We start from the raw sequence: 15,898 nt of genomic DNA on the forward strand, positions 1-15,898 counted from the left end.
CTCATTTTTAAGTCTTCACAGGGAGAATGACTGTTATAAAGCACAACTGGGGAGGATTAAATTCATCAGCTGACTGACCAATGCACTTGGCCAAATACTTGCATAAACAGTCACTTTAGGAGCCAAACCTGAAATGTTATATGGAAAGAGGGATTACATTGGATCTGGTGTAATTTTCTTTTTAACGGTAGACCGATATGACCATATCACTGCGCAAACAAAGACCGAGGGGAGAAATAACACCAAGAAAGCTCACCAAATCTGCTTGTAAAGGGAAGCACGCTATTTATGCAACCTTTCTCATTTGGCCAGGTCTCTTGTAATTTGAGACAGCTGTGACCGGCTGCATTTTCTGACTCAAAAACGTCTGGGAGTTAATTATTAGAGTCTAAAAGCAAACCCCCTCGAGGGTTTCTCGTTTAGCGGGGAGTAATTTTCGAGCGCGGCGGCGGGGCCCGTGTTTTGCTTCGGCTCTGTGTGACCGCCGTGTCTGGTTAGCGGCGAGCACGCGAAACTCCCGCCGCGTGACCCTCCTCGGGCTGATTAGCTCCAACACTGAGTTTATTTTCAAGCTGCCGTGCTGATAACAACCAGATGCCGGGTCAGAAGGGCCAGAGCCTTCGCCAGGCACAAGGGGCCTCTTGTGTTTCCCCCAGCGCCGGCTGGGACAGGCTCTGAACTGTTCATTAACTCCGGTGAACTCGCCCGCGCACTCTCGGCTTGGAGCGGCGCCGGTAAAGAGTGTCGTTTTCTGAGAGTCACAAGTGTGCAACCCAAGCGCATAACTACAATCACGGGCTAGGCCAACAACGTCAGAGACAAGAGGATTTTATTTTTTTTCTCATCATGTACACGCCCGCCTTCCCCCTTAACCACCCCCCTGAGGGTCTGTAAAAAAAAACGGACACAGTCCATTGTGGATTTCTGGTTGCAGTCTGCCACCTAGTGGCTATTGAAAAAAACTGTTGAAAATTGAGACAAGAACAGCATTGACAGTATCGTTTATAAACTCAATTTTGCTTTAGAAAAGGACGTTTGGTATATGGAAAACGAACGGGTGAGTTCAGGAATATTCTGAATGTATGAATATTCTCAGAATACTTTGGTTTGGCTTTACATTAACGCTGGGGGCCATCTTTGAGGGAGGTATTAAGTACGTGATCTGCATGGATAACTGTAGACATCTTTTTCTTTATTGAGTGGTTACTTTTTTTTTGGATACTTCAAATGCTTACATTTGCAGAGATAGGAATACAATAATTATATCCTGGTACAGTAATTTTAAACCCTGTGGGATGTTTCTAAAATAAATGTTAATGGAAAGAACGCCAATCTTATCCATTGTTAACATGGCATGGTTTCTCTGTGCAGCAATTGCACTGAACAGTAAATGTGAAAATGTTTCAATTGACTTGATAAAGATAATTTGTCTCCAAGGCATTTCTTTTCATGTTTAAGAACAGACATCCCACGCGTTCTGTATGCACAATTTCAGCATGCGCTTCAAAGCCTGGGCTCTGTTACATTTCCATACGCCGCAATTATGTTAAAGCCTTAAATGAGATCGGTTACCCAACAGATTTTACCAGAAGGATTTCTTCATTACCTTCTACTCCTACAGAATCCTGGTTTATTTCCATTTGAGTGCTCAAAGCCTACGGAACCCCCCATAGAGATCAGGATATAGCCCATACCAACCCACCATGGTCATTTTGAAGTCTGAAGTTATTTCTGCAGGAAACCCTGAAAAGGGCCTACTTATATAGATGCAGTATAGACATGCGGTTCTCTTTGCCAACCAGTAACCCTGGCCATGCCAATAACACTATATACAGACACATATTTAACTGACTATATACACCCATACACATAATATGGTAAAAAATATACTGACCATGCGCTAACTATATTGTCAAAATATGACACAATATTGACTGTACCAAGACAGTAAAGAGGTGCAGTCGGTCACATCAATATCCCACTCCTGAGGGTTGTGGAACGACCCAGCAGTCAGAGACAGGACCTAAAAAAACCCAAAGATCGACCGCATCAATCCAGAACTCAAACACCGAGGCCAGCTCTAAACTCTAAAGAGCACAAAAGTATAATGCACTCCTCTTAACAAGGTCTCAATCTCAGATCCCCTTGCGGTCACTTCCCTTGGTACTGGTGAGAATGTATTTACATATCATTATTAGCTATGTTGACGGCAGAGGATCTGTGAATCAATTGTTCCACTACATTTGTCCTATATTTCCAAAATTCTCTGCATTCTCCTTCGTTTGATCAAACCTTATTTTATTTATTTTGTTTGATTACAGCAAGCCTACGTGCTTAAAAGGTAGAATGGGTTTGGTTTGAATTAACACTGATTGACTTTTGCCTAATCAAACTTTTGCCTATTTATTTGTTTAATCATACAAATATATCGAATTAACATTCAATAAATAGACACAGAAATACTGACTCAGAGAAAGCATATCAAGGGAGAGCACCAACATTTGTTCCAGATTAATAATCATCATGTCGTTATAATTCCCATTCCACAAACAGTGATGTTACACAATCTGTAAATGACACAGACCATTATTTCACTAATAAATGAAAAAATATATACGATGCTGTTGATAGAACAACACGTGATATTAGAATTGAGTTAGAATCACAAACAACATCTGGAGACACTGTTATTCCCCGCAATGACCTTAACCTGGACTGCTTCAGTAAGCATTCAGCAGCATGAATAACATGCACAGCCCAGAGGAACCGGTTTTCCAGTCACGGCAATAAGGCTCCTCTGACCGGCCGAGCGCCTGCCATCTGCCTGCTCCAGCTCGGTCCTCCACCACCCTCACTCCGAAGAGAAATAGTGGCCAGTTATGTAAATTTCAGAGTGGTACCTGCCAGAGTGCACCTTCTCGAACTGAGACTAACAATCTCAACTAAGCTTAATAACATTGGGAGAAAAGAATAACTGTGGACTAAAATGCTGAGATGCTAAGAATAGTCCTTGACTGATAAAGGCTACAAAAAAAGACTTTGGAGTAAATTGAGAATGCTAACTGGTGATCTCACGGGTTAATGGGAAGTTAAGAAGAAATGTATTATCTTAACACAGCCTTAGCAAAATGTCAAACGACAGAGGCCACGATAACTACTTCCAGGAAAACAACATCACAATCAGGAGTGTGGCCATGCAGCTAATATGTGATTGACGAAACATCTCCTGATCACACAGAAGCATTCTTGAATTATTTTCATCCACTGAGAGCAGGGTTTCAGACAAGGGTATGATTACAGGAAAAAAGACAAAAGAAAACCAATGTGCTCCATTGCAGCAATGAACATTAATGTACTCAAGCTTGAAAATTATCAAAAATATTTATCACCCAGACCCCTCTAATTTCAGTGCAGTCTGTTTGAAATTAACATCTGGTAGTCTACCCAGTAACTCTTGCTCATCTCAAAGCAATCATGCCACGGTTTGTAGGTCTATCCATCAATTTTCCAGCCACTTAATCCTGGCCTGGGTCATGGTGGCAACAGGGATGGCAAAGCAGGCCAGACGTGCCTCTCCCCTTCAACTTATCCCAGGATCTCAAGGGGATCCAGGCCAGCCGCAAGATATAATGGCTCCCGTGCCTACGGGATATATCTATTCACAATCTCACTCTCTCCATCACTACCCATAACTTGTGACCATAGGTGAGGGAAGGGACAAAGATTGAATGGTAAATCAAGAGCTTTGCCTTTTGGCTCAGCACCTTCAAACACAATGACCATATTACTGCTGCTGGATCTCCCGATCCCTTTTTCTCTTCACTTCCACCTGGGGCAGTAGCTCTCCCTTCACTTAAAAGAGAAAAGTAACCTTTTCCCAGGAGGACCATGGCCACGGACGTGGAGGGGCTGATCCTCATCCCAACCACATCACAAACAAGGCGCACGCTTGGCAGAGTCAAAACCCACACTGAACGAGCTTGACTTGAATTAATGCAGAGAATACAAACATAGATCTTGCTCAGAGTGTACAGGACCAACTTGCAATAGCAATCCTGGCACCTCATAATCCTGCAGCACCTCCTTACACAAAATACCCCAAGGTACACAGACATATGCCTTCCCCAAATCCAAAATTTGCATGTAGACTGGATAAGCAATGTCCATGCAATGAATTTGAGTTTCGACTATAGATCAGTCTCCTTTCCAGCACCTTGGCATAGACTTTCGCTTGGAAGCCGAGGAGGGCCATTCCCTGAAACACACCCTCCGGTCCCCATTCTTAAAGAAGGAGACCACTACCTGGTCAGCCGCTCCAAAGGCACTGTTCACAACCTACATTTTTGTCAGCTATGACACTCCCACACAACATCCCGAGCCATGAACATTTTTGGACAGATCTCATCCACCCCAGGTGCTCTGCCACTGAGAAGCTCTCCAACCATCTCAGTGACTTCTGATCTCCTAGAGTGCTCCAGGTCTGCCCCCGGAACAGATGGTGTGTCCATCGGAGTTAGGAAGTCCTTAAAGTGTTCCTTGCACAGTCTGACAATATCCCCAGTTGAGGTCAGAGTTTCATCGCCTTTGATAAGACCAGCCTTGATGGTGCACTGCTTTCCCCTATTAAGATGCCAAACGGTTTTCTAGAATCACTTTCGGGGCAACAGAAAGCCCTACCACATGGGTCTCTCCAAACTCCTTCCATACCCCAGCTCTTGCAGCCGCAGCCTTTCACTCCTCAGCTGAATCAGGAGTCCTCCGCACCAGACAGGCCCGGAAAGCCTCCTCCTTCAGCTTGACAGCCTCCCTTACCACTGGGGTCCACCAAAAGGTCCTTTGGTCGCTGCCAGGATATGCACCGACAAGCTTGTGACCATAGCCCCTTGCAGCCGCTTCCAAAAAGGGTTTGAACAGGGCCCATTCAGACTCAATCCCCAACCTCAGGATATAGGGGAAGCTCTCTGCTCTCTAAGGTGGAAGTTGAAATCCTTTCGGACCGAATCCGGCGCCAGGCATTCCCAGGAAACCCTCACTATACGTTTGGGCCAACCTGGTCTGTCTGGAAGCTTCCTCCACCATTTGAACCAACTCATCACCAAATACTGATCCGTTCACAGCTCAGCTTCTCTCTTCACCTGAGTATCCAAAACATCTCATTCTCAAACCAGGTGTGGGATTTTGAACAAACTTTGTGAAAATATTATTTATTCAGTGGGCACCAGAATTATTATAGTAATTATAGTTACAGTGCATCCGGAAAGTATTCACAGCGCTTCACTTTTCCCACATTTTGTCATGTTACAGCCTTATTCCAAAATGGAATAAATTCATTTTTTTCCTCAAAATTCTACACACAACACCCCATAATGACAACAATAATGAGACGTTTTTTTGTGTTGTTTTTTTTTTTGCAAATTTATAAAAAAGAAAAAACTAAGAAATCACATGTACATAAGTATTCACAGCCTTTACCATGAAGCTCAGGTGTATCCTGTTTCCACTGATCAACCTTCAGATGTTTCCACAGCTTAATTGGAGTCCACCTGTGGTAAATTCAGTTGATTGAACCTGATTCGGAAAGGCACACACCTGTCTATATAAGGTCCCACAGTTGACAGTGCATGTCGGAGCACAAACCAAGCATGAAGTCAAAGGAATTGCCTGTAGACCTCCGAGACAGGATTGTCGAGGTACAAATCTGGGGAAGGGTACAGAACAATTTCTGCTGCTTTGAAGGTCCCAATGAGCAGTGGCCTCCATCATCCGTAAATGGAAGAAGTTCGGAACCACCAGGACTCTTCCTAGAGCTGGCCGCCCGTCTAAACTGAGCAATCGGGGGAGAAGGGCCTTAGTCAGGGAGGTGACCAAGAACCCGATGGTCACTCTGTCAGAGCTCCAGCATTCCTCTGTGGAGAGAGGAGAACCTTCCAGAAGGACAACCATCTCTGCCGCAATCCACCAATCAGGCCTGTATGGTAGAGTGGCCAGACGGAAGCCACTCCTCAGTAAAAGGCACATGGCAGCCCGCTGGGAGTTTGCCAAAAGGCACCTGAAGGACTCTCAGACCATGAGAAACTAAATTCTCTGGTCTGATGAGACAAAGATTGAACTCTTTGGCGTGAATGCCAGGCGTCATGTCTGGAGGAAACCAGGCATCGCTCATCACCTGGTCAATACTATCCCTACAGTGAAGCATGGTGGTGGCAGCATCATGCTGTGGAGATGTTTTTCAACGGCAGGAACTGGGAGACTAGTCAGGATTGAGGGAAAGATGAATGCAGCAATGTACAGAGACATCCGGGATGAAAACCTGCTCCAGAGTGCTCTTGACCTCAGACTGGGGCGATGGTTCATCTTTCAGCAGGACAACGACCCTAAGCACACAGCCAAGATATCAAAGGAGTGGCTTCAGGACAACTCTGTGAATGTCCTTGAGTGGCCCAGCCAGAGCCCAGACTTGAATCCGATTGAACATCTCTGGAGAGATCTGAAAATGGCTGTGCACCGACGCTCCCCATCCAACCTGATGGAGCTTGAGAGGTGCTGCAAAGAGGAATGGGGGAAACTGCCCAAAGATAGGTGCGCCAAGCTTGTGGCATCATATTCAAAAAGACTTGAGGCTGTAATTGCTGCCAAATGTGCATCAACAAAGTATTGAACAAAGGCTGTGAATACTTATGTACATGTGATTTCTTAGTTTTTTTATTTTTAATAAATTTGCAAAAATTTCAAAAAAAAAAACTTCTTTCATGTTGTCATTATGGGGTGTTGTGTGTAGAATTCTGAGGAAAAAAATGAATTTATTCCATTTTGGAATAAAGCTGTAACATAACAAAATGTGGGAAAAGTGAAGCGCTGTGAATACTTTCCGGATGCACTGTATATAATCTGGAGACCAAGATGGCCATTGCATAATATGGTTGTTGTTTTTACTCGTTGTTGTTTCACCATTTCTGCATGGATTTTGCTGTATGCTGCTGGGGAGTCATTGTCCGGCTGGACAATCTACCTACGACCAAGACTCCGCTTCCTAGCAGAGGCAATGGATTTTCTGCCAAGATTTCCTGCTACTTTGTTGAATTAATTGTGCCATTGATCTTAAATAGTGCCCCTGGACCACTGGCGGCAAAAAATCTCCAAAGCATCAATGATCCGCCAGCAAATTACACAGTAGGTACAAGGCACTTATCCTTGTATGCATTCCATTTTGCAGCCAAACATGTCAATGGTGTTTTTGGTCTCATCTGACCATAGCACTCTCTTCCAAACATAATCCCAATGAGGTTTGGCAAACTGAAGAGACTATAATATAATAATACAAACGGATCCGACTTAGGTCTAACAATGCCAGCTAGCTCATTCATTGCTTACCTGAAATTTATTTTTAAAGGTGAGAGCAAATATTATTTTGATTAGTGTATTATATATAACAGCCAAATAATTATTTTAAAAAATTTGTCTGCACTTTCAACTGCATTTTTGTTTGTTAGCTAACGTTAGCCATCTTCAACCACGTCAGTTTTATCCGATTTGTAGCATTGTTTTCATGAGTTCATTTTGCAGACTGAAATGCATACACACATTTACATGGAAAACAGCCTAATGGAGACAAAAAAAGTCCAGTTATTTGCCATCAACCCGCAGGTTGTTGACACCACAGCGGTGTTGCAGTAACCATTACAGCCCTAAGACTACGAATAGTGATTTGTAATGTATTGAAATAAAAGTATATAGCTTCTCCATATGTTTGAACATAAAATATAGATCAGTATCCATGTTTATTATAGGCAGCCATTTTTCTCTATTTTTATTAGAAGTGCCAATAATAATGGAGTCCACTGTATATTCAATGAACAACAGCCAAAACATTAGCCTCATCGGATTTGTCATTCTCAAGATATTGCCTCAGGGGTGGGGGGAAATTGAAAATTGGGGTTTGTGTCTATTTTGGAGCATCTTTGCCATTAAAGCAGTAAAAAAACGGAAAATGTGTAGCCTAACATTTTCTGTCTAATTTCAGATTATGACTCCACTCTTGCTCATAAACAAATGAGGTTTTCACCGATTAAAACATGCAAATGCATTACAGGATCAACTACATTTTTGACTAAATGATCTATTTGACTTAACTTTGTCTGTGACAGTTTTAAGAGACAATATCTCCAGAAAGATAAATCCGGCTCAGGTTTTGCATGTGCTCTATATAAAGAACATTAACACAAAGTTTGAGCAAAATTGGGAGTGGTCAACCCCTCGCACCTCCGGTTGATTTTTCACGGAATCATGCTACAGCCATAGGTCTGATGAAACAAATCAACATTCTTGTGTTCAAACATTGTGTTCGTTATGGACAAATCATGACAAGCACAAAAGTCCAATAACAAAACACTTGGGTTCAGATCAGAGGTCATTCTGCCCAATCACACTCCTCCAAGTTTCACAGTCATTGCCAATGTGAGTGTAGAAGTCCCACAGTATGACTATGGAGTCAGTAGGTGGGGCCTTTTCCAGCACCCCTCCCACATTCTGCAAGGAGGCCGAATACTCTGAACAGCTAATAAGCACATAAGCACATCTGATTCTAAGAAATATTCACTATACTTTTACAGGGGATGAACTAATGTGGGTGAACTTATGAAGCAGTTATGCACACATTCCACTAAACTGTTAGATTAACAAAATGTTTTCAAATGAGAAATCAAGCCGCTTCTGGGCAAAACAATGCCGCTAGCTAATGTAAAAAAAACACAGTACTGCATGAAAACAAAGAAAACTGTTCTCTTGATAAAAATACATCCCCTGGTCACCTCCTCTACATCTCCTCACACATCCAAAACAAGTTTAAAACAAGCTCAAATTTCAGTTTAACTACATTTTCCTTTCATTGTTATTTTATCTGTAAAACACAGACAAACGCAAAACACAGACAAAAAATTAATTGAAAAAATTCTAAAGAGGTTGCAAAATGTATTAAACCATAAGAATAAAAACAAAGTCTGAACTCCCTTACCCACACTAAAGTGTTAAAATAAAATTGACATATTGAATGCCACTGACTGGCAGATTACATCAAATATATTATTCTGTGTTATTTTCCTCATTCCCCAATACATTCGAGAGAAGTTCCAACAGAATTCCCCTCTTCTGGCCGTCCCGTGTTGCTGGTGGTATCGACATTCATGCCTTCATCATACAGTGGCAGGAGTTGGCCGGGCTTGACGTGCCGGGACGGCTTGTACCCAACCTATTGCTAGGAAATGTCTGGCCCCATGTGGCGTGGGGCTGTAATCCTTTGCCTGGAAGAATTTAAGCGTGGGAAGGGGACTAACAGACCAACTCCACCGACTGCTTGGGCCAATCACCCACCCAGCCATAAAAATGATTACAGAAACCGAAACCAGAATAAACAAATCCCACTCGAATCAAGCATGCCACCCTACCAGTAGGAGACGAATTAGTTCCTTGGGCCAAACCCTGATGGAAGCCCAAGGGAGGAAAGGCCTGCTCCGGTTCAAGTCCAAGACCAGAATAGGATGCTGGAATGTGAGAACTCTACATCAAGCAGGAAAGTTAGCACAACTAGCAAAGGAGATGAGAAGATATAATGTCAGTGTAATAGGAGTTAGCGAGTGTAGATGGAACACCTATGGGGAAGTCACCACAGCCACAGGAGAGAGGTTTCTGTATTCGGGGAAGGAGAACGAAGAGGATCCACACATGCAGGGTGTGGGCCTAATTCTCTCTAAAGATGCAGCAAGAAGCCTCCTTGATTGGGAACCAGTTTCAGAACGGATAATCACTGCCAGGTTTTTATCCAAGGGTCGAAACATCACCATCATTCAGTGCTATGCACTGACAAACTCAGCTGAAACTGAAGAAAAGGAGAAGTTCTACCAACAACTGCAAGCACAAGTGCAGAAGACCCCAAGGAGAGACATCCAGATAGTCATGGGAGATATGAATGCCAAGGTTGGAAGGGACAACGGGCACTGGAAGAACACCATGGGAACAGAAGGTCTCGGAGAAATGAACGAGAATGGAACTCTCTTTGCGGACTTCTGCACTTTTAATGAACTAACCATCGGAGGGACTTTATTCCCACACAAGCCCACAAACAAAGCTACGTGGATCTCTCCTGATCTAAACACAGAGAACCAGATCGACCACATAGCAGTAACAAGAAAATGGAGAAAACTACTCTTAGATGTTAGGGTAAAGAGGGGAGCAGACATCGACTCTGACCACCACCTTCTGATAGGAGAGTTTAGACTCAAACTAGCTGTAAGGACAAGGGAAGAAAGTAGGGCACAGAGAAGATTTAACATCAGAAAACTAAGGGATCATCAGGTTAGCCAGGAAGCAGGGCTTACACTTAAAAACCAATTCCAAACACTAGCAGAAACAGGAGATGTTGAGGAACAGTGGGGAAGCTGCAAGAAGGCCCTTATTGACACTTGTGAACAGGTTTTGGGCTATAGGAAAGGTGAAAGAAAAGACTGGATTGCAGATGACACCTGGCAAGACATAGAGGAAAGGAAGAACAATAATGCAATAGGGAACCAGATATGACAAAGAAAGAAAAATGGAGGCAAGAATACTTACAAAAGAGCAGGGTAGTGAAGAAGAAGACGAGAAGGGACAAGAGGAGATATGTGGACAACCTAGCATCTGAGGCAGAAGTAGCAGCCGGACAGAGGAACATGAAAGATCTTTACAGAATCACAAGACAACTAGCGGGGAAGAACAGAACCATTAGCCGACCAGTGAAGAATAAACAGGGACAACGCATCACACAGGAAGCCCAGCAGCTGGACCGCTGGAGGGAACACTTCCAAGAGCTCCTAAATAGACCTCCCCCAGAAATAACACCAGAGATCAGCAGTGTACCATTGGAAGCCCTGAAGGACAACTGTGGGAGGATCTCAAAGGAGGAATCAAAAAGATGAAGGCTGGAAAGGCACCAGGAGTTGACAACATCCCCCCTGATATTCTGAAAGCTGATCCCAAAGCGACCACAGAGGTTCTATACCATCTCGGATACAGAGGTAATCCCAATAGAGTGGAAAACAGGCTTAATGGTCACCATTCCTAAAAGAGGAAACCTCAGTGAATGCAGCAACTGGAGAGGCATAATGCTCCTGTCCATCCCTAGCAAGGTTCTCTGCAGGATTATCCTAGATAGGATACAAGCAGCCTTAGACGAACAGCTGAGAAAAGAGCAAGCAGGTTTTAGGAAGGATAAGTCATGCACAGACCATATTGCTACTTTGAGAATTATCATCGAGCAGTGTGTTGAGTGGCAAAACTCCCTGTACATAAACTTTGTGGACTTTGAAAAAGCCTTTGATAGCCTGCATAGGGAAGTACTTTGGAATCTCCTAGGTCACTATGGCCTTCCCTCTAAGATCATCAATCTAATAAAGAACATGTACCAAGATTTCAATGGCCAGGTGATCTGCAAAGGCAAACTGTCAGACACCTTTGCCATCACAACAGGGGTGCGGCAGGGTTGTCTTCTTTCTCCTTTGATCTTCCTCATTGCCATTGACTGGATCATGCGAAGAACAACTGAAAAGCAACGGACAGGAATCCAGTGGACCTTGTTTATCGAGCTCGAGGACCTGGATTTCGCAGACGACCTGGCACTAGTCTCTGAAAACCACATACACATGCAACAGAAGACAGATAGGTTACAGACTAACAGTGACCAGCTTGGACTCAAGATCAACACCGGAAAAACCAAGACCATGAGGTTAAATCCGAAAACACATGATCCAATTACACTCAGGGGAGAGGCCATAGAGGACGTGGAGCACTTCACCTACCTAGGGAGTAACATCAGCAGGGATGGAGGAGCAGATAGAGACATAGAGGCACGCATCAGCAAAGCACAGGTAGCATTCAAGATACTCAGGCCAATCTGGTTGTCCAAGCAACTCTCCAACAACACCAAGCTACGGATCTTCAATACCAATGTGAAGACTGTCCTGCTCTACGGCTCTGAAACGTGGAAGACTACGGAGGGCCTCACAAGCAAGATCCAGGTGTTTGTCAACAAATGCCTGCACTACATCCTCAAGCTGTGGTGGCCCATCAAAACCACAAATGAAGAGCTGTGGAGGATGACAAACCAGGACAGCATAGCTACCACCATCAAAAGGAGAAAGTGGAACTGGATAGGGCATACCCTTAGGAAGGCCCCAAATAACATCACCAGACAGGCCTTGGACTACAACCCGCAGGGGAAGAGGAAAGCCGGTAGGCCGAGAAACACCAGGAGACGTTCCACACTCCAAGACCTGAAGAACATCGGAGTGAGCTGGCAAGAAGCTAAGGCCCTGGCCCAGAAGAGAGTGAGATGGAGAGCTCTGGTGGACGCCCTATGCCCCTCAACGGGGTAAAGAGGATTAAGTCAAGTAAGTCAAGTCCCCTGTTCTGGGGCCACAGATTTCTGCCATAGGGTTTGCAAGCCTGTTTGCAGAGCTGTCAACATATTTCCAACATGTCCAGCGCTCTGAAAGCAGGTTTAACTCATAGTCTGAGAAAGAGGAGTGCTGCCAGCTACTTACTACATTTACACCATTTAAAGTTCACAGGGCTTACACAAATGACCTCAGTAGCTATATTATGTTACATGACTGTGTAATCACATCAGAGGATGCAGCCATCTTTATTACTGCCATACCTGTCAAATGAACCACCTGTTCAGCTCAATCAAGCAGTGCACTTCAACAAACACTAGAAGCCCAGGTGAAGACAAAGCAGCCATTACAGCCACTGACTGCAGATCAGTTTTGAGTTCTTACATACAGGTTAGTGACGAAAGACACAAAGGAGTCTCTCACAGGTGGGTATGAGACCCGCCTCGGCACTGATGCAAAGTGTCACTGAAGCGAACGCCCCACTGTGTCACACCTACCTGTCATCTTGTACCCGCTGGCCGCCAGCTGTCCAGCCATGTATTCGCCATCTGAGTTGTTGTGGGAGCAGCCCCAAGTTCGCATCCAAATCTTCTGCGTGCCGGGGATGATGCTGTGGGCGATAACAGAGGTTGCGAGATGCTGCAGTAGAGACCCCCAAAAATCAACAAGAGAATCCACCTAGAAATGCACATGGTTAACACTGAATCTAAAAGTGTATTTATACAAGGGCACAAAAAATGTTTGTGCACGAAACTGCCTTCACACATTCAGCCAATACCACACTCTAGAAATGCATCGTTTCCAGCACTATTTGCATTAGGGACAGCCATTGAGACAAACTGGGTAGTGAAGAGGGATTGAAAATCAGAAAGACAGGCCAGCATTTCCTCACTCCCTGATTTACAGTATGTTGCAGTTTTAAGCACTCAAGGGTGCGTTTATTCACAAAAAGCTGTACGTTGTACATCGTTTTTAGTTTTTTTTTTGCTGCTGGTGGCTTTTCTGATTTGTTCTCTTGTCCTCCTCGTCCGTCTCTCCCCCCATTTTATAAAACCGACAAAATAAAAAGTATAAGTTTTATATAAGTATTAGGCGATTAACTCTAGGCTAAATTAACTTTCCCACGGCGGGGTCGTTGATGTGAATGCACGCGCCAGACTGACAGCCCGTGCAACAGTTGCTAGGTGATAAGGTCAACTTTCGTATTTCTGCTACCAATTAAAAAGAAGTATAGATATATCGCCAATCGTCGCTGTGTTTTTTACCTGTTTACGGAGACGCGATTGGATGTCTAAACGTAAAGAGGAAAAAAACAGTAGAAGCAGTAGAACAATCCGGTTTTATTTGGAACTGTGACATTTAAAAGTACAAAAAACCGGGACAATTCATATAGTCATTTTCCGGGGCAGTCGCTCAAAAAAAGAGAACAATCCCGGGAAAACCAGAACGTGTGGCAACCCTAGTTCCACCTGATATTAGGAACCTTGGCTGCTGTCACTACATCGCCATAAGGAAAACCTTTGTGGTCAGTACCTGTCCGCCTGTAGCTCTTCGGTGGTCAACTGTTCTTTCCTCCTCCGCGGTCGAGGCACGATGCTCTTTCTGGCAAACTGGCGCTCGTATGGCGTGGGGTCCTGAGCGGTAACCATGTCCTCGATGTCATCGATGAGCGAATTGCACACAGATGGCATGGTCTACAAGCAAGCAAAAGATCAAGAAAAGGTGGAGGTATCGTCGTGAAACTACGTTTATGCAATTTACCGAGGGGTTGTGCGTATGGTCTGCTTAGTTGGTACAGTAAGTTCATTTCGTGTTTCATTTAATAAGCATAAGCCACACTGGCAACGTGTTCCCAAAATCAAGCCTCCCTTTTAACAGCTGTACTAACGTTAACCGCTAGCAAATCTACACTGAACTAACACTAATGGAACATTTTCAGTTGTCTTGCTAGGCAGCTAGCAAGCAGTTCGAATCCGAAACGACAAGCCCTCACATAACGAGTAATTTTTAAATGTTACTAATGTCTACGAGTAATTGCTGTTCTGTAAATCTGCAACTTTATTAGCTAGCAAGCTAGCTGCTCTGTAAAATATCTCCCCACGTGCTTATGAACAAATACAAGATGTTTCCTACCTGTTTTATACACGATTAACGCGTGCTCCTATATAGTGAATTCGATAGCAAGATGCTGTCTTTCGCGTAGTCGTTGACTTTGTTTATTTTTCCACAGCTTGTCCTGCAAGCTAAAGTTGTTTTGACTGTAATTCAGCCATGCTGGATGTCGCCTTTGACCTCGTGTTACGGAACATAGCGGAGGCCAAAAATGTCTTATTAGACGTGGACTCGCGTTTCGATATTCAGGATGGGTGGGCAGGACAAGACCACAATCATTTCACCACTAGCATAATGAAAGGTACTGAGCTCCATGAAATATTACTTATAATTAACTTCCTAAGAAAAAAAATAAAGCAAATAGATTTTCAAATACAAAATGGTATTGACTACACTAGCTTTCATGAAAAATTGTGGACAGGTGACTTCGTTTTTACAACATGTATTACAACATTGCCTGATTGCTCATGATTGTCACGTCTGCTCAATTCAAAAAGGAAAATTGCAAAAGCAACCAATGGCAGCCTGGCCACACGATGCTACACTGTCCTGGGCACCGCCATCACTTGCAGTCCATTCTGATGTGAGAACGGTTCAGCAGGTGAACTGGTTCAGCATGAGCTTGAAGCAGTAATGAAGAGTGATACATACACCCTCCTCATCACACTGGAGCCCCACTGACCCACTGGAGGATGAGCTGGGGGGGCACGTGAGGCCAGTAAACAGGCACACACTGGTCCAATGTGCCAGACTCCCACAAGACATCGTCTGTAACCTGGACAAATCACTGTAATAAAGATCAACAGAATGTCAGAAAACCTGCAAGAGGAGAGATCTTCTTCATTCCGTTTTTTAAAATCGAATTCTCACCCACATCCACAGCATTTCTGATCATTCCTGCCCACTCCCACAGAGGTTATGTTCTATTCACACACGCTCCCACAGATTGCCCCCCCACCCCACCCAAACCAAGTTTCTATTGGTATTTTGAAATATGGATATTTTGCAAATAATTTTATTATTTTAAATTAAATATATTAAATATTTAATTATATATTAAATTGAGAGATGCACACTTAGAATATTATTGAAAGAAATAATATTTTTTTAATACATAAAAGCAAAACAAAAGAGCATATCTACAATGAGGGGAAAGGCTGATTAACACAATGTGCTTCCCCGTAACATCATCTTGCTGTAATGTTTCCAGCAATATAGGCCTAAAGGAAGGTATTTTTAAAATGCATTAAAAACAGAATGGGCAGCCCCAGAGTCACAATTCAAACAGTCCTCAAATTAAACAAACATTTTTTGGTCAGATTTAATTAAGATTATTTCACAACCTAGATGATGATGTATTTACA

The 15,898-nt window shown here is 43.6% G+C and overlaps 1 protein-coding gene across 1 annotated transcript in view; it reads right to left on the minus strand.

The window, feature by feature from the left end:
• cdkal1 (CDK5 regulatory subunit associated protein 1-like 1) overlaps positions 1 to 14,719 on the minus strand; it is a 387,515-nt gene extending 372,796 nt beyond the window's left edge. The window contains exons 1-3 of the mRNA XM_061253309.1: positions 14,556 to 14,719; positions 13,956 to 14,116; positions 12,920 to 13,032 (exon numbers count right to left, since the gene is read on the minus strand). Coding sequence (XP_061109293.1) covers positions 12,920 to 13,032; positions 13,956 to 14,113 — 271 coding nt within the window. The 5' untranslated portion in view covers positions 14,114 to 14,116; positions 14,556 to 14,719. The remainder of the gene's footprint in view (positions 1 to 12,919; positions 13,033 to 13,955; positions 14,117 to 14,555) is intronic.
• Between the last annotated feature and the right edge of the window lie 1,179 nt (positions 14,720 to 15,898).

Source organism: Conger conger, chromosome 1 (genome assembly GCF_963514075.1).
Source record: "Conger conger chromosome 1, fConCon1.1, whole genome shotgun sequence".
In the NCBI taxonomy this organism is placed as follows: Eukaryota; Metazoa; Chordata; class Actinopteri; order Anguilliformes; family Congridae; genus Conger; species Conger conger.